This window comes from Lepidochelys kempii, chromosome 6, assembly GCF_965140285.1.
Source record: "Lepidochelys kempii isolate rLepKem1 chromosome 6, rLepKem1.hap1, whole genome shotgun sequence".
Classification (NCBI taxonomy): Eukaryota; Metazoa; Chordata; order Testudines; family Cheloniidae; genus Lepidochelys; species Lepidochelys kempii.
In genome coordinates, this window is record NC_136385.1 from 46,608,229 (window position 1) to 46,627,421 (window position 19,193).

Sequence of the window (19,193 nt, forward strand, 5' to 3'; positions counted from 1 at the left end):
TTTGCAAGTGCCCATCTGACCATGGCTGCTCCACAGAGCAGACAATCCCTCTCTTGGACTCTGCGCTCACCCTTCCCACCCTTCCTAGAAAACCTATCATCAAAATGGAGAAAGCTGCACTTGGGATAGCTGCCCTCAGTGCGCTGCTCTCATCAGTGATGGAACTGCTGCAAAAGTAAACACTATCTGATGCCTGTGGAAATAAGTGAGTACACAAACCAGTGCTTTTCTTTCACTGGTTCCCTATCACCGGTGAAACTGACAGTGCAAAAACTCTGCAAGTGTAGACATAGCCTAACTATACAAAGTGCCACTGAATCAAATGGATTCTGCATAGTTCTCACACTATCCAGAAGATATAATAAGTAGTATGGAACACAGTGCAAATTTGAATAGTAGGCTCTATACATGCACAGTTGCCTCTTTTGAAATGTAAATAACTTGGGGCTTTTCCCAAATACAGAAGACAAGAATTGGCAACAGGCATTAAGAATCTGAACTGATTTTTTAAAAAACCTCTCTCTCTCTCTCCCTCTCTCTCTCTCTCTGTTTTTTAAATATTCTACATCCAGGTTAACTCTCATTGATCAATATTTATGTTTCATCTAAATTGTGTAATTTTGGTTTTAATCAGCTGCATGTATTTAGTGAATCCCATCAGTGGAAGAAGACTAGGACACTAACCCAGCAAAGGATGTCAACACATGTTTAACTGTAGCTAGGTCAGTACATGCATTGAAGTCAATGGGATTACTCACGTTCTTAAGTTTAAGCATGTGTTTTAATACTTTTATTGGAGCGAGGCCTAGGTCTTGCATTTGGACTATTGTCACATTAAAAGTAATGGCCCAGATTCACCAAAGGTGGTGCAGGGAGGACAAAATTACACTTGAGGAAAACGGCCAGTAGAAGCAGTTCAATGAAGGCATCAAATCATTGTATCCTCATCCCCTGTCCAACCAAACACTGCTCCAATTCTGGCTCTGACTGGTCCTATGCTTAAACCAATTTGATACAGTTTTGCTAAAGACAATGTACAATCGCTGTTGAGAAACTGTATGCCAAGTTTTATTTTGTTATGTGACAGGGTCAGGCCAAATGGCTATAGGAGAGTAATAGAAGGCAGATATATTAGCCCCAGGCTAAGTAGGTCCCTTTTCCCTGGGTAAGGTAACAGGGAAGGTTCCAGAACAATCAGGAACCTTCTGGAGACAATTAAGCCAGACAGGCTGACTAGAACACCTGCAGCCAATCAAGAAGCTGCTAGAATCAATTAAGGCAGGCTAATCAGGGCACCTGGGTTTTAAAAAGGAGCTCACTTCAGTTTGTGGTGTGTATGTGAGAAGCTGGGAGCAAGAGGCACTAGGAGCTGAGAATAAGAACATGGACTGTTGGAGGACTGAGGTGTACAAGCGTTATCAGACACCAGGAGGAAGGTCCTATGGTGAGGATAAAGAAGGTGTTGGGAGGAGGCGATGGGGAAGTAGCCCAGGGAGTTGTAGCTGTCGCCCAGCTGTTCCAGGAGGCACTCTAGTCAGCTGCATTCCACAGGGCCCTGGGCTGGAACCCGGAGTAGAGGGCAGGCCCGGGTTCCCTCCAAATCCTCCCAACTCCTGGTTAGTCACAGGAGGAGTCGACCTGGACTGTGGGTTCAGAAAAACGGCCAAGCTGAGGGCTACCGTGAAGCTCCAAGGCAAGCAAATCCGCCAATAAGCACAAGACCCACCAAGGTAGAGCACAGTTGTCACAGGTTGTCACAGTTAAGAAATTATGATTACACTATAGAACCAACAGAACTAACATAACAGTCAAAAATGCTGACAGACTCTTGGTAAGTGTTGCCCCTCCAGGCTTTCCAATGAGACTGACAAACATGCATTGGAAAGCATCCACCCTAGGGACAGCACCTATTATCTAAGGCTACAGATCCTCTTTAGTGTAGCTGCTCTAAGCCAACAGGAGAGAGTTCTCCCATCAACTTAAATCAATCAACCCCCAACGAGCAGCAGCAGCTACATCAGCAGGAGAAGCTCTCCCATTGACATAGTGCTGTTCACACCAGTGCTTAGGTCAAAGTTACTTACGTCGCTCAGGGGATGTTTTATTTACTTTATATATAATTACATACACACACACTAAATGTTTCCCCTCTCATACTGTTTAAATATGAATATATGTACTATAGTAAATGAAACAATGAATTCACACTACTGTGGCTCTTTTGGGTAATATTGACAGCTAATTTGGCTCCTGGACCACTCAGGTGTGAATATTACTGACTTGAAGACAGTGTATGGAATTTTGGAAGTAAAGTATAGGTGTGCAGTACTTCAAACAAATATTGAGTAATGTAATAGATTAATCTAGCAATCCATCATTTAACCTTAAATGTGTTCAGAATTTCCTGAAACCTACTGGTTCATTCTATCATCCTTGCACATACAATCCAGAGAGTGATAAGACAACATGCTGTTGGGATACAGAGCCTAGGGAAAGAGAGAAACTAATCTTGGAATAAAGACTCATTCTAAATAGGTCTGCAGAAAACGACCTTTAACAAATACGAATATAGGAATATTCAGTATGAGTTGCCATACTGGAGCAAAACATTAGTCCATCTAGTTAGATATCTTGCATCCAGTAGCAGGTTATGCTCGACTGTTCAGAGAAAGGTGAAAAGCCCAAAACGCATCTGGCATATTATGTATCATAGGTGGGAAACTAGGGATTTCTGTCCTAACCAACCTCACCCACCCCATTCCCCAGGCAATCAGTTCACAGAATCATACAGCTTAGGAAGGGAGATGAGCTGTTCTGTCACAAAGTCCATGACCTTGCTAGTGTAGGACCTTTTCCTCTGGTATATTCACATCTAGCTATTTGTCCAGTTCAGTCTTCAATGTATCAAGTGATAGGGCTCCAGCCCCTAGCAAAATTATCTCATAAACTTAAAAATCACACTGTCTATTCTTACTGTCTTATGCATGCGTGCACACACACACAAAAGGACTGAAAAAACCCTCAAACTAGCTATTTTTCTACAGAGAGATCTGATCCATAGGGCTAAATATTATACTTTAACATAGAAAAGTACATTTTTAAGAGCGAGAACACTCCAGGTGAAATAGGATATTGTCTGTGGAGGATCAATAGGCCTCACCACCATGTATAGTTATAGTTATAGTAAGATCTTCATTTATCTTACAAAACCAAGTATGCTACCTAACTTACAGCCACTTATTAACTAAGGAGAAACAGAGAGACATTGAGAAAGTCAATAAGATACACTCCAAAATGCCTAAAGTGGCAACCTTGATTAAATCCTTCTGGTTTCACAGAAGATGCATTTCCATATGCACCAAATCCTTCCAGGTGAACACTGTTTGCAAGCCAAAGCAATAGCAGTTAGTGAGAAAAGTGAGTAACTGGTTTCTGTTGTTCTTGGCCTTGATATTTAACGGTCTCACTTGTAATAATTATGTAATCAAATTATGGGGCAGTGGAAAGGAGAACCATTAAACAGAGTCACTTTTACAGGCAAAAGACAAATGGGTATGATTATTGAGTCTACAGTACTAGGACAATTCTAGTTATTCGATAAACACTGTATTTCTGAATTACATCATAGAAATAAATCCACATTCTCAAGGTTGATATTGTACTTAAATGACACCTAATAAAATCAATGTCACTTTGAATACTATACTTATAATTGTGGACAAACTAACAATGGGGAACCTCTGAAAAGCTCTATTTAACATTTCTTTTTCCTATTATGTCCTAAATCCCAAATACTTTAAATTGGTTTAGGCCAGACTGTGTTTAAGCTGAGGGTAGGGCGGATAAGAGAATGTAAGAGATGAATAGAGATGACCGTCCCAAAATTGAGCAGTTTGTCCTGCATTCTTTAGGCGGCAGTGAGAGGCAGGTCGAGTGATTTTTCAATTGTTACACTCACCCGGCACGTCCAGGTCTTCGGCGGCGGGTACTTCTTTCTTCGCCAGCAAGATTTATTTCCCGCCGCTGAACGTGCCGGGTGAGTGTAACAATTGAAAAGGCACTCCCCCTTTGGTGGTCCCGATATTTTGTATTTAGCATCTGGTCACCCTATTTCTGCATCACAAATTTCCAGCACTGTTGGCACTAACTGGTACCATTATTCCTAGTCTCAACAAAGGCAAAGGACTGAATGTAGAGACTGAACTATTCCCTTCCTCAATCCCTCCAGGTCAAGCATGATAGTACAAAGAAGCTTGCACTCCCACTGAGTATGCTCTACTGTATCTGTTATCTAGGTAAACAGGGCAAAAACACACAATAAGAATTAGACCTGGGCCAAAACCTTAGCCTCCACTCCAAATCCTTCAGAATTTGGGGAGAATGAGGGTGCAGACATAAATTCCTGTACTTGAAAGTGTCCCCATGATTACAATTTGGAGTGAGATCCAAAACTGGAGACCAAACCACCAAACTAAATGCCAGAATGTGATTTATTTATTCTAATATCTCTAATTACCAATCAAAAAAGAGGACATCTTAAATCTAAACATATTTGGTGATAAAATAATTGAAATTATGGATGCTCAGATTTATTGTTAGCTACTGTATATTGAGTGTCCTGCATTCTGTTGTGTGGTGCTACTTTTACTCCTGAAGCCACTGTGAGAAAATGAGGCACAGATGATTTTCAAAGCATTGGCTTAAATCTGCTCTCACTGAAGTCAGTGGTAAACCTCCTGTTGACTTCATGGAAGCAGAGTCAGGCTGATGAAGAGGGTTTTAAAAACTCACTCCCAGAATCTCCTACTTCTATTGGAATCAGTGGCTATGCTCCCATTAACGCCAATGTGATCAGTTTTGGGCTCCTAAGCCTTGTTCCTCCAAATACTCACTGACTTCAATGGGAACAGGATCAGGCCTCTAGCGAGGACACAGTCTTTCAAACCACCTTCTAAATTGAATTAAGGAAATGCAGCACAATTTAGGAGCTGCTTGGCAGGATCAGGCCTAGTAAAAGAAAACTTTTTAATCAAAAAATGAAACCAATGTCTTTTTTTTTCCCCCAGTGCTTACCTTTAACAAATATGTACTCAGGTCACATGCTGCTGTACTTTTCTATTTCAGTAAATATTGGACAGTCTCTTTGGAAATGATTCATTTCTTTTTCTGAGTGTTGCAGTCTTAGATGGCAAGGAAAGTTCTGAAATCGAAGACAAATAACCCAGACTTCCTTCTAGTAGGGTTCTATCTCTTGTTGATCTAAATGTTAAACCTTGGCAATTGATAGCTCTGCTTATGATGATGAAAAGCTACAGTTGCACTCCCCTCAGTCTATTATATGAGTCATGGAAATTTGATCATTACCTTTTTTTTTTTCATCTGAGGACAGAAATAATCAATAGGAGCTACTCAAGATTTTGAGTATGGATTTATGTTCTTATTTTTTCCCCTTATATTTTTTCCCCTTGTAATTCCCTTTTAAGTGGTTTTCCCACTGTGCAATTTCTACTTCTTCAAACTGTGGAAAACTTTGTTGCTCGTCTTCTTACCGGGGCCAAGCAAGATCAACACATTTCTTTCTCCTCTGTGACTGATTTTACACTGGCTCCCAGAAAGTTCTGCATTGATTTTAAAATATTATTCACACTTAGTTTTTTTGTGGCTGGCTTCCAATCTGCCTTACACTCAAGATTTGTATTGCTTGATAATATTGTAATTCACCAAATCTCTGTTCAAGTTTAAAGACCAAAGAACCTAAGGTATCTAGTTTCATTTCATCCTGCCCTCTTGCCTGATGGGAGAACCGCTGATATCAATGGGAGCTGGGAAAGCACAAAGAAGGTCATGTAGCACTTTCAGAATTAAGTAGACCAGACCAGAGCCCTTGCAAAATACTGTTGCACCTTTTGTCTAGGATTTTACTAGTCTCATTCTTCCATGAATTTCAAGTCTACTGCTACATTTTACTATGCAGTCCAAAAGTTGGCACTTCTTATAAATATGGCATGGCAGAATTAATACTTTTAAATAATTTTGACATAAAAATAAACATCAATACTAAAACATTTTTTCTGATTTTTGTCTATTTAAAGTTGCAGGGTAAGGGGAGAGACAATTATTTAATGACAGTGAACATTGAGATTCAAAAAGTTAAAAGCTTTATAACAATTCAAACACAAACTGTCAACATCCTGAAGAAGGCCTCAATGCAAGGTATAGATGGGACTTAGGATCTTGTGCAGCCTCTCTCTGCACAGGGGTAAATTTCACCTTTGAAGAATAAATCATAGCCCAGGAGTTAATTTTTCCACAAGTTATGAAGGGTTAGTAAACTACAGCGTTCCCCTGTATGGAGCACTGTCAGCATATAGACCCAGACCCTTAAAATGTCATCTGTCTTTCCTCAAGAATGTGCCTTTTTCACCATAATTTAATTGAATACAATTGAATTTTCCTGTCAGGCCATAACATTTCCTGTAGATCTGGTGGAATTTTAAAGTCCAATCACTGTTCCTTTTATTAGTACAGGTAAGCACAGAAAGATTGGATAGAATGCTGTCCTAATATGATTTGCTTCACACTAAAGCTACAACCAAAATTATATGGCCTGGTCTATACTTACAGAGTTAGGTTGCTAACTCTAAGGGCTTGGCTACACTTGCAGACATAGAGCGCCAGGAGTTAAACCAGCCCTCGGAGACCACCGCAGGGAAAACGCTGCCGTGTGTTCACACCGTCAGCTGCAAGTTCAGTGGCGTGGCCACATTAGCGGCTCTTGTACCGCCACAGAGAGCAGTGCATTGTGGTAGCTATCCCAGTGTGCCAGTGGCTGCAGAGGGCTTTTCAAATCGGGGGGGGAGGGGGACGATGGAGTGTGACAGGGAGTGTGTTGTGTGTATGTGCGGGGAGAGACTGTGTTTTGGGGGGGCAGAGAGTGTGTCAGCATGCTGTCTTGTAAGTTCAGACAGCGGCAGAGGGAAGGGGGAAACACCAACATCAGCCCCCAGCCCCGCCTCTCCCTCTCTCTCTCTCACACACGCACAAATGCCTGCCTCTGCAGCAGGAGCATTCCACAGTAATGGTTTGCTTTGTCCCAGAGCAGATAAGCATGCTGGCTGTCAGAAACGGAGCTTTGAAAGGGGATATCCGCATACCTGCAGCCAAGTTCAAAACAATGAGAAGAGTGGCTACTTCAAGAGATTATGGGACATTTCCTGAGGCCTGTCACAGCACAGTAATGCAACACACTGACACCTGGGCATTTCAGCCGGGACACAGCAAGCATTATGCTTGTCATGGAGGTGGATTACCAGGAGTGCTCCAGCTGCAGAGTCCAGGTGCTCTAAATGCCTTGCCAGTGTGGACTCCTCAGGAGTTAGCGTGCCCAGAGCTGATTTAATGTGCTCTACCTTGCAAGTGTAGCCAAGGCCTAAGTGTCAACACTAAAATGTAGCTCCCACTGATATAACTCTCCCACTACCCAGACTTAACCCCACTTTCCGTGAGAGGCGTAGCGCTTAAGGAGATATAGTTAGGACGATGCAGTGTCAATGTAGACACTGTGTTGCTTACATGGACCATTGCTGTCTTTCAGAAACTATCCCCAAATGCCCCACATTGGCAGTTAAATCAGTGCAAGCGATTTTGTGAGGCCATGCACTGCCACCAAAAGAGCAAAGTGTGGACATGTAAAACAGAATCAATTACTGCGGTGGTTGTATGTTGACGTAACATAGGTAAACTATAGTGTAGACTTGCCCTATATGAATGGAACAAAAGACTGTTTACACAGTAGTTTCTTTAAAACCATACTCCTTATAAAATCACTTCAGGTAAACAAAAATTACTGGGAGCTACAGACAAATTTATTTTCCATTTCTGGTTTGCTTTTTATCACCTGCACCACTATATGCCTATAAGAAATTTATATTTTCCCCCTGTCCTGCAAGAGACAAAACAAAAACATATTTTTCTGATACTGATACCCTGACAACTGTATGAATACACTGGAAGATGTTTGGAAATAGAAACCTATATGCAGCATGATTGTAGCTGTGTTCGTCCTGGGATATTAGAGAGACAAAGTGGGTGAGCTAATTTCTTTTATTGGATTAACTTCTGTTGATGATTGAGACAAGCTTTCAAGACAAGCTTCAGGACCTGAAGAAGAGTTCTCTGTAAGTTTGAAACCTTGTCTCTCTCACCAAGAGAAGTTGGTCCAATAAAAGATATTACCTCACCCATTTTGTCTCCCAAATATTAACTTAGAGATTCTCAGATATATCTTAAATTATAGCACCTGAAAATAGTGTGGGAAGCTAAGTGTTCATTACAGATCCCAATACGATGGCATGCATCAGAGTCATCCAAACGTCTATTTTTTTTATGCCGATAGAACGTTGTATTGTATCAGGCTACATTTTTGTCATACTCAGTCATGTTGTGGGCTAAGGTGATGCAAAATAAAAGGATAATGTCATGTGATATAAAGGAACTGGACATTAACAAAATACTAAATAAAAAGTGACTGCTTTTACCAGTTGAGCCACCATTTAAGCTAATAATGTACAAAAAATAGCTATTTGTCAACATTTGTTCCCACCCTTGCCCTTTAAAAAGCATTATTACTGCATGTTCACATAGCATCCTGCCTTTGATACCATTCATAGTTGTAGCATTTCCAAACAGTTGTTGTGGAATGATATCCCAATGGATCTGCAATAGCTGATAAGTGACTGTGCCTCTGATTTAAAGTAGGCTGTTAGCATTTTAATAATAAATAATATAATAATAATAACTCATCTCTCATCCAAAGTTCTAATAGGACGTTACAAATATTAATACCCTACACTTCATCTTTGTAGATTGAATTTTTGGGGGTCCTACTCCATCCACTGGAGTTTCCGGAATTCCAGTCCTATTAATGTCTGTCATTTCTTTTACTATCTTTGGCTGTCATGGAGACTATAACCTTTTCTGTCTTATGTAACCATTAGCAGTTCATTGATGCCTTTTTCATCTTATGTAGATTATTGTCATATAGTTTACATAGGGCTACTGCTGGAGATCTCGCTGAGGTTTTCACCTCATGCAAAAGGAACACTTACCACTCTTGAAGTAGGATAGGATATAATAAACAATTCGTATTCTCTGCATTCAGCACTAACTTCCATTTCATATCTGGGGCCAATTTAAGGTGATTATCATCATCTACAAGAACCTGAATGGCCTGGAAAATGGCATTCTTTGAGATTTCCTGTACTCATCACAACAGTGATCTGAAGAAGAGCTCTTTATGGCTCGATTTCCTGTCTCTCTCATCAACAGAACATGGTCCAGTGAACATTAATATCTCACCCACCTTGTCTCTCTAATATCCTGGCACCAACATGGCTACAACTACACTGCACACATCACAGCAGCTGCAATCAACTGAAAAGCTCTTGCTGTCTGTCTCTAGTGCTATTTCAGTGGTGAATGGCAGTAGACTAGCTTAAGTAAACCCTCAGCTATGGAATTTGCTGCGGGCAGCACAGTGATGTATTTAGGAGTTCAACATTAGCGTTCTCAGATTATTCTTTAATATTTACTTGTAACCTCTTGGGGTTTAGAGAACATGGCCCCTTTAAATATTTTTCCTAAGCGGGGAGGGAGAGCAGTCAGAGAGAGGAGGGAAACTCCAGGTGGGGCTCTGGAGCCAGAGAGAGAGAGAGAAGGGCTGCAGCCCACAGGCCCTTGCACAGTGAAGCAGCAGAGAAACTGCCTGAACCCTGGGAAGGACAGGGTGGCCAAGCAGGGATACCCCAGAACAGGAGCCAGGAGGAGCACTGTGCCAGGGAGGAATCACCTGAGGAGGACAGGCCAGAGCTGGACCCAGTGAGTACTGGGGCTTGTGACTCTGCATTGGGAATAAGGAGGGAGGTTGTAGCTAGTTAAGTGAGGAGGTGGTCGCTCTGTGTGGCTGTAAGAGAGCAGCAGAAGAGGGCACCGGAGGGGTTTGTTGGGGAAAGTTCACTGGCGCCGAAGACAACCAGGAGCACCCAAGACTCAGCACTGAACTGGAACTTTGCTCAGGCCTCCTGAACTGTGTGTGTGGACACATTGCTTGGTGTCTTCCCTTTCACACTGTGCTACCACTGGGCCTGTGGGGCCTTGGTTTGGATGCAACCCTGTTCTACTGCTCCCCCTAAATTTCCCCTTGTTGTTTTTCTCCTCTCATCCCTCTCTAAATAAATATCTCCCTTTGTTAGATCCATTGTACTTTTCCTGTGGGTGTGTGTGTTCACTCTGGGTGCCCCTGGGGTGGAAGGGATTTTTCCTGCTGCATTCCTGCGCGCGCCTTCTGTTGGCCAGAGCTGCCTGCAGAGGAGACTCCATATTGACCATGAGGGCGCTAAAGTTGCATACTTAAAATTAGCTGCTCCACAAACAGTCCTGGCAAGTAAAATCAGTTGCTACAATATTTTTAGGCAGCAAAAGGGGCCAAAGCATTCATCTATAGAGTTCTATTTTTCTTATCCAACCAACTTAATATACTGTCTACGGCAATCGTTTAGAAGTCTAATATTCATACATAAAACCATCAAGAAATTCTCTCTCATCAGTACACTACAGTGATAAGACACAGTGTGGTTTGATCTGTGACAATACATTTTTTTCATTTTAGTCAAAGTAATTCACTTATATAACATCAGGCCTGATCCAAAGCTCAATAAATCAATTGAAAGAATCATTGATATCAGTGGATTTTGACAGGCCATTGAGAGGAACAATATACATGCCTGCAAAAATCTCCACAAAGCTGGTGGTATTAGTTCCCTTTTATACCTAGATATCCTGATACATAATGAGGTTAAGTGACCTGCTCAAGATTGGAAAAGACTGGAAAAGAAACATAATATTGACTTCCAGTGACCTGCTCAGACTATTAGACCATGCTACCATTAGACTACTGCTTTAATACAATTCCAGTAAAACAGCCTTAACTAGTGCCCTGTCAGATTCCTTCCTTCTGAAGCATATGGAAATTTTATATACAAAACAAATGGTGAGGAAAAAGATATCCTGTAGGTAAGAATCTCAAGAGTAAGACATCCAGCTGTATGATCAGCTGAAAAATGAAAATATTTCAAAGGATTTGTTCTAGGGTTTAAAACAAACAACCCACATCAATCAGGTAGATTTTCCTTGTGACTGCTTATGTGAAGAGAAAGATCACTTGAGCTAATGGAAGAAATGTCAAAGATTACAATAATCCATATTTCATCTTTTCCATGTTTGTCTTGATCTCATTGTTCTGTCTTAATTATGTGCGTGTGTGACACACTTGCTTTTTTGGAATGAGTTTATCCTCCATCACTTCTCATGCTATTTTGAAAACCTAATATACTAAACCTATGTCCATTTTTCCCCCCCAACACCTCCTCTCTGTTTGCTTTACATTTTATTCTCTCTCTCCTCTCTGATTCATGCCCTTTTATTGTACGCTTTCCCCAAGCTTAATCCTTCTATTTCTATATCAGACTTGAAACATTTGAAGGCTATTAATAAACATGAAGTTCTATAGTTCCATTAAAAGCATATATAAGTAATTGTGTTCTCTCTCTTGAGAAACATGATGCCTCCTTATTGTACAATATTTTGTTTATTGTCTTTAATTTTAAAGGAGGAGGAAAGTGAATTATTTGCATTCTGATTCTGGAACCTAGTTAGGAGGAGAGAGTTATGATTTCTAGCAATACCAAGTTATTCTCTCTCAGTAAGAACAGGGACACACCAGGGACACTAAATTGCCAAAATATTCCTCCCACTCCATTTCTGATGGGGTTTTGGGCATGGCTGAAGACTTAACAGAGCCAGTATATTTTTTCTCCCAAAGTGTTCTCTGATCCTCCCCATCCAGTTGTCAACTTAAATAGTAACTTGATTAACAATTTCATTTTATTTATTTTTCATCTCTGATTGGCAGATCTGTCAGACCTCCTAGTGAAAGCTAAACAAAGACATCTGCTAGTATGACTCAGTATTGGGCACTCATACAGTAACGTGATGACTCAAGAGAGCAACCCAGAATCCTTACGCAGGATCCAAGAAATTAAAAACATAAAAAACTTGATATTATTAGCACTAGTAGAAGTATAGCAGTACTGCCCAGTGAGGATCAGGATCCTACAGTGCTAAGCACAGAACAGGCACATAGGAAAACATAGCCCCTAAAGAGTTTACTATCTAATTAATTACAATCACTGTGTTACATTCACTTTGCCTTGGCACACAGTATTTACCTGATGTTCCCAAGGGCTTTGCAAATATTAAAACATTAAGGCTTGCAATACTCATAATTATTTATTTATTTTACAGTAGCACCTATGTCTGCAGTGCACCTGGAAGTGAGCCTTCCAGCTTGGGTAGACAGACTCACTCTAGCTGGGCTTGAGTTAGCACATCAAAATAGCAGGATGGATTTTGCAGTTCGGAGTGGAGTTCAGGATCTCAAGCCTAGGGAGCCAGCTGAATTTGAGAGCCTGAGACCCAGTGCAAGCCACAATAGCTATATTGCTATTTTTAGTGCACTGGCTTGAGCCCAGCTACCATGAGTCTGTCTACCCTGGCTGGGAGGCTCGTTACCAGCTTCCATGTAGACATACCTCTAAAGGCCCCAACCAAGATTTAGGCCCCATTGTGTTAGTTACTGTAAAATCACATTGCATAAGACAGTCTTTGCTCTGAAGGGCTTATAGTTTAAATAGACATGACAGGCAAAAGGTCACACAACAAGTTAGGGGCACATCCAGGTAGAGATCCCAGGTCTCCCAACTCCTACTACAGTTCCCATTCACTGCATCATGCTGCCTCTCGCTCAGTATTACTGATCCAAATTTATCCCTGATATAACTCTATTGACTTCAAAGGAGTTACACTAGGATTCCATTTCACCTATTATTCCTATTTCATAGATGGCTAAACTGAAGCACAGATGCAAACATTTTCAACAGTGAGAACTACTTTGGGGTATTCAGTTTGTGAGTGCCAACCCTGAAACATAGACTTAAGGTCTGATTTTCAGAGATGCTGAGCTCTGGTAGCTCCCACTGATTTTATCTGGGATAGTGGGTACTCAGCCTCTCTGATCATCCAACCCTTCATGACACAGGTTTGGAACCTTACAACTGTAATTCCAAGCTAGAGGACTCTTAAAAAAAAAAAAAGTGTGACTAAATTATTTGCTGAAGATATCTGTGTCAGAGACAAAAATAAGATCTAAATCATCCAGGACTAACTCCTGCGACTTCCCTTGGCTTCAAAATTAATTTCACTGAGCCAACTCCTCCTTAAATTGAGGAGCACAAACACCTTTGGTTACAAAATTCCCCAAAATGAATTACTATAGAAAGAGGGATTGAACACCAAGCTCTTCCATATGGCAATAAAAGTCTAATGATCTACCTAGGAAAGGTATTAACATGACATCTGGTTTAAACTTTAGATATATTAATGAAATATTTCTCTTTGAATATTGGGAGAGGCCTTTCTATGACTGGTAGATTAAATCAGACAAGCATTACAAGACAAGATATATTAGAAAAGGCAGATTTAATCCCAAAGCATCTAAAAGATTTAAGATCAAAAAAGAAAAATGTAGTAGCCATTTAGATTGCAATTATCAAAGACCCTGTGATTGGACAAGATTCCATGGTCTGTTTGTTATACTGAAGTGTCAATCCCCAAGAAATATGATTCCTGAGGTACTAACACTCCACACCCACCAGACCCAACTTGTTCTGAGCACTTGGGAGATTGTGTCTCCAGTATCAAAACAGCTAAATCCTCTTCTGTGAAGAAAGAATCAGGAAGTGCAATAACTGAAATATACTGTATAGTAATATCCAAAAATCAATCAAGAATTCAGAGAGAAAACGGCATAAGCCAAGAGAAACAAAGGAAGACATAAGTGAAGATATAAACTATCTGCACTGTTAGCCTGATTCCTCTGTGGTTTAGAATTAAATATAAATATGTATCATTTCTTTTGAATTGTATGTACCTGTACCTACACAGACTCCAAAATCTAAGCTTGTGTTAACCTATTCCCAACTCATAAATATACCTTCAATAGGCAGAACTCAGACATGCATCATTAAACAAGTGAAAACGTATTGTGGAAGAAAGCAAATGTAAGAGATGGGCAAGATAAATAAATATTTGTTGTTGGGGATGAAGGGCAAGACAGAAACTGGACTCCAGTTGGGTTAAATTCTGTTCTTAGTTACCCCATTCAATTTAGTGGAATTACATGTGTCACTGAAGACCAGAATTTGGTCTGTAATGGAAAAAATATCCATAAAGATTCTTTTGGAAGACAAATTCTTGTCATGGAACAAAGATGTATTTTCTTTTTTTCACCTTTAGCTTTACAGCAGATAGACTGAAAGGCTTGTTATCTTTTCTCTGGACAATATTCAGAGCACAGGAAGTTTTAAGCATCAGCTATGCTGATTTTCAGGACAGTTTTAGCAATAAGCACCATTCCTAAATGCTACCCAAGGTTCCAAATGTATTGCAAGAAAACCATTTAAATAGATTGTGTTTCTTTACTGCTTGAGGTATACTGATCGCATCATCTGGTCCTCTTATGTTAAGATAAAATAATGCCTCTTTAGAAAGCATTTTTTTTTTTTTGTGGAATGAGCATACACATGTTGCTCCAGTCCCTGAGAATTATTCCCAGCCCAGAAAGATTTGTGGGAGTGCAGGTGGAAAATGAAATTGTCTCACAGGTGCCAGTGGGTAACAAATGGCCCTTCTACATTTATGTAAGCTAATATAAAAGTGAACTGAAGGTTGTAGCCCTTCACGATCTAGAATCAAGGTTTCAAAAAGGATTATGAGTTGTAAACACCAGACAAGGCTAACTTAATATATGAAAAAAAAATTTGCAGTAAGTCACAATGGGGTTATTTCTACTTTTTGTATTGCCGATTTAAAAATAAAATAAGGTATCTACAAGATAACTAATATTAACACTGAACTTTTACTAATGGGAGTATTCAAAATGGCATTTTGTATTACAGAAATAATTGATATGTTTTTTCAATTAAAAGAACATGCATCTACTTTACAGTAGAAGGAAAAGCTACTTAACATTAACAGTGTTTATTAATTACTACAAATTCTGTATGAACAGTGAATCTCCTAAGGTACAAGTTTACTCAAAGCACCAACACAGAAGGTCAGAAAATAGACTGGCCTGGATTCAGGATGCATGTGTTGTCATGACAAGTGGGTCCATGAAGTATTTGGAGGAGCACTGGTCATACTTCCAGCCCATCCGTAAGCCCCTTCCACGTGCTAATGACATGGGGTATTCACCTGCATAGCCTCTCCCCAATTCTCAGTCCCCCAAGTGGCACCCTGAGAACTCCCTGTATTTTGGCCCTTCAACTGTACAGAGGGATAGGAGGCAGATTTTCACCCTAAATGAATATCTGACATATCATCATTTACATAATAAATGACATGATTCATACAGTGAAATCAGAGAAGCATCATAGATGGTGGGATGTTCTAAATCATCTACTAAATCATTTCCAACCAACATATTTTCCTTATATCTTCTAAAGGACTTTGTCAAACTTCCCTTGACATAATATTTCACACTATATTAGATCTCACTATGAAGAAGTGGTACGTTTGTACTGATTCTAAATGTACATATATTTGATTCCCTCCAGTTACCCCCACTGAAGCACCCTACACACTTTTCCTACCTTCTTGATATTTACACCCTTCTAATACTTGTAGACAGTTACATCCACCTTTTCAGATAGCCTTACTTATGTTGACTAGTACCTTATTCAGTAAATAATAAGGGAAAGGAAGAACAGTCCAGTGGTTACAGTATAAGCCTAGGATTTGGGAGACCCGGGTTCCATACCCTGATCTACCACAGACTTCTTGTGTGACCTTAACTTCTCTGTTCCTCATGTGCAAAATGGGGATAAGCATAGGGGTGATGGATGATAAATACATTAAATATTGTGTGGTCCTCAGAGACTATGATAATGGAGGCCATATAAGTACCACAGATAGTTCCATCAATTTCAGTGAAGCAGCCTGACCAATAAAGTACTATTGTACTCCAGTAAAAAGATAAATACCTCGCCTTTAAAAAGGTGCTTATTGACTCAATTTTAAATAATCCCTCCAAAAAAGGAAAAAAAATAATAAATACATTGTACTAGTTGTATATGCAGAGCTATTTAGAAACAATGGATTATGAAGTACTTTGCTTGAAAAATCTAGGCAGAAAGAACAGTAATGTAGCATATCAGACAATAGTAGATTTTCTTGCATTCTATGTCACGTGCAGCACTGAAAGTAAAATCTCATATCTTTGAACTAAAGGAAATAATATTTTTATTTTGGATGGGAGGTAAGAGGGAATTGTCTGTAAGCATAATGGCCACAGATTTGGTTTCATTATAATCACAACAAAGTACAATACTTAAAAAGAAACACCATTACAAAACAAAACAAAAAAACTAACTGAAATAGGATATAGCTGTACGCTGTAGCTTACTAGCAAGGACATCAGTTCACACTGCCGTTTCAATTTATTATTTTTTTCTAAATGCACATTTTCATATTTTGGATGCATTTTCCACATGTCACCAAAGGTTCATCTCTCCAGTACACTTCTGTATGTTCCAGTTCTGAATTAAAGCTATAATCTCCTTCAATGTATGAACTGTGGGAGATCTCCAGTTTTTTCTCTATCCCCCTAAGAAATATCATTTGGCTACCTCGAGGGTCAGTCAAAATAAGCAACTGAATAAAACCTGTGTGTCAAACCTGCTCAGCTAAATATCTATTTAATTGTTTAATTTAACAATCTAATGATTGTTCCATGTGCAGACAATACTGCATGCCAGTTGTTTGATTTAAGAAGCGTTGGAACGGAATTTATTAGTAAGAGACAGGAAACCCATAATAGTGAGAGAAGGCCTTATTTCTTAATGTTCTCCTTTTATCTCATCTCTGGGTCTACCAAACTGTGTTCCTCTAATAAATGATACAGAACATTGAAACAGCAACCTTGGTGTAAATCTTAGCTAGTTCACTATACCTGACCCACACTTCTTTTGGATACTATATGAATCAAGAAATAAAGTGATCTATACCTGATAGTAACTCTGTTGCAGATACAGTATGTGAAACAATCAGGCACTGCAGCAGCATTCACCATTTTTAATCACAACCTATACATTTCTTAATAAGGTATATGTTAAATACTCACTACAGTAAATAGGAGGTTTATGTATTCAAAATGCTTTAATTTAATTCTGATGCCAGCATTTATAGGGTTACACATAAACCACCATTAGGTGTTTCAAGGTTAAGTACTCAAAAATAAAGGTAGAATACTATGATGGAAAAGAGTGTTTGCACCTGAACGATCTCATATCATGTCTTAATGGGACAAATCTGAGCAAACATGGAATATTTCACAATTCCAGAAAGTAAAACACAGCTGAAAGCCTGTGCCTTTATTGTAAATATACTAACAATTTGACCACTATTCCTTTCTTGGTTTAATCTCACAGAACAAACTAAAGTGCATTCAGTGTTGTTCAAATATTGAGATGTCTTTAAAATCCACTCTAAAATTACTTTGCTGACAATCAAATATCCCTCTTACCTCATTCTGGAGATCTCTGATCATTTTGCTCTTCCTTTCCATTTCAGATTTCAGAAAGTTAATCTGCCAATTTTAAAAAATGCTGAATGTTAAGTTTTGAAGCACACGACAAATGCCACACAATCATTTCTTTTCCATTCTCGTGCTTTTCTTTTCCTCTTCACAACTTTTGATAGGCAATTCAAAAATTAAGCCACTAGTCATATCTGTACCTACAGATAAGACACCTTATTTAACTAAAGGAGGTGCCCAGCCTTGGTAGACTACAGTTTCATATCTATTAAATAATCTGCAATAAAGTGACAATACAGGTAGCTAGGGGATTCACTAAACAAGATAGGTTAATAAAGAAACTCATTCTGCATGAAAATCCTTCAAGTCCTAGTTTTGTTTTTGGATGGATATGATACCTCCAGATTTTTTAAAACAAATTCCGTGGTATTCTTCAGAGAATTGCAGATTTTTAGAACAATAGAATTAGCTGTTTTTACAATCATAAAATCTCTGCAGTTTTCAATCTCCTATATATTAACACAACATCTGTCAGATTTTAACACCCTTAGTTATACTAAATAGATTTTCACTACATGAGTGGCTCCATCAAGCTTTTGGAGCCAATGAGAGCACTCATGGAGTAAAGGTGTCAGAACCTATGCTAAATTCAAGGAATTCTTACATGTAGAAGTTTGACTCAATTTATGCAGTTCATGTAGTTTAAGAAGCATCTTTGGTTTACACAAGTCAAGTTGTACTTTTCTTTATAGGAGTCAGATTGCATTCACTGCATTGCTAGGTACATTTTACAGGACAGTGAGGGATAAAGGTGTATAGTATGTAGTTAAAATAAACATGACAATGTGAAAATATCCATTTCATATTAGGATGCCGTGGCAATCCTACATGAATTATCAATACAGAGATTAAAAAAAGTAGACCAGCTCTCTCTGCAACAAACAAATAACAACAACAAAAAGCATTCACACAAAGCAACACAGCTGAGGAAAACTTAGTAGTTCACATAAAAGCACTTGTAAAAGTATGCCTATAACTTCACTTTGGGATAACCTGCTGTTTTAAGGAGGAGGACATTAGGATAAAGATCCTTTCACCACTTGAACACTTGCCTCAGTGGCTTTACCTTAAGACAAGCTCTTCTTTAGATTGTGTAACATTGAGTAGGCTGTTTTAATCCACTTCCTAGGTGAGAAAGGTCAGTAATTAAAAAACACCATCAGACTTGGCACCACTGATAACCATACCAGCAATGAAGCCAATGAACAAGCTATCATACAATGGGGGGAGAAGTCCCTGCAGTTTAGGGATGATTGGCAGGGTTATATGGAACTTTTGCTGCCCAAGTCCTGTGCATAAAGACCTAGATTGTGGAAAATGCTGATTATTCTTAACTCCCATTGATTTTAATGGGAATAGAAGACTTTCAGCAACCTCAGATATGATCAAGATGCTCAAATACAGAATTTTAGTCTGCTAGACA

At 39.3% G+C, this 19,193-nt stretch overlaps 1 protein-coding gene across 2 annotated transcripts in view; it reads right to left on the reverse strand.

Annotated features, from left to right (window-relative positions):
- LUZP2 (leucine zipper protein 2) overlaps positions 1-19,193 on the reverse strand; it is a 332,664-nt gene that overhangs the window by 147,721 nt on the left and 165,750 nt on the right. For both annotated transcript variants that reach the window (XM_073347817.2, XM_073347815.2), the window contains exon 5: positions 17,699-17,761. In XM_073347817.2, the coding sequence (XP_073203918.1) occupies positions 17,699-17,761 (63 nt within the window). The remainder of the gene's footprint in view (positions 1-17,698; positions 17,762-19,193) is intronic.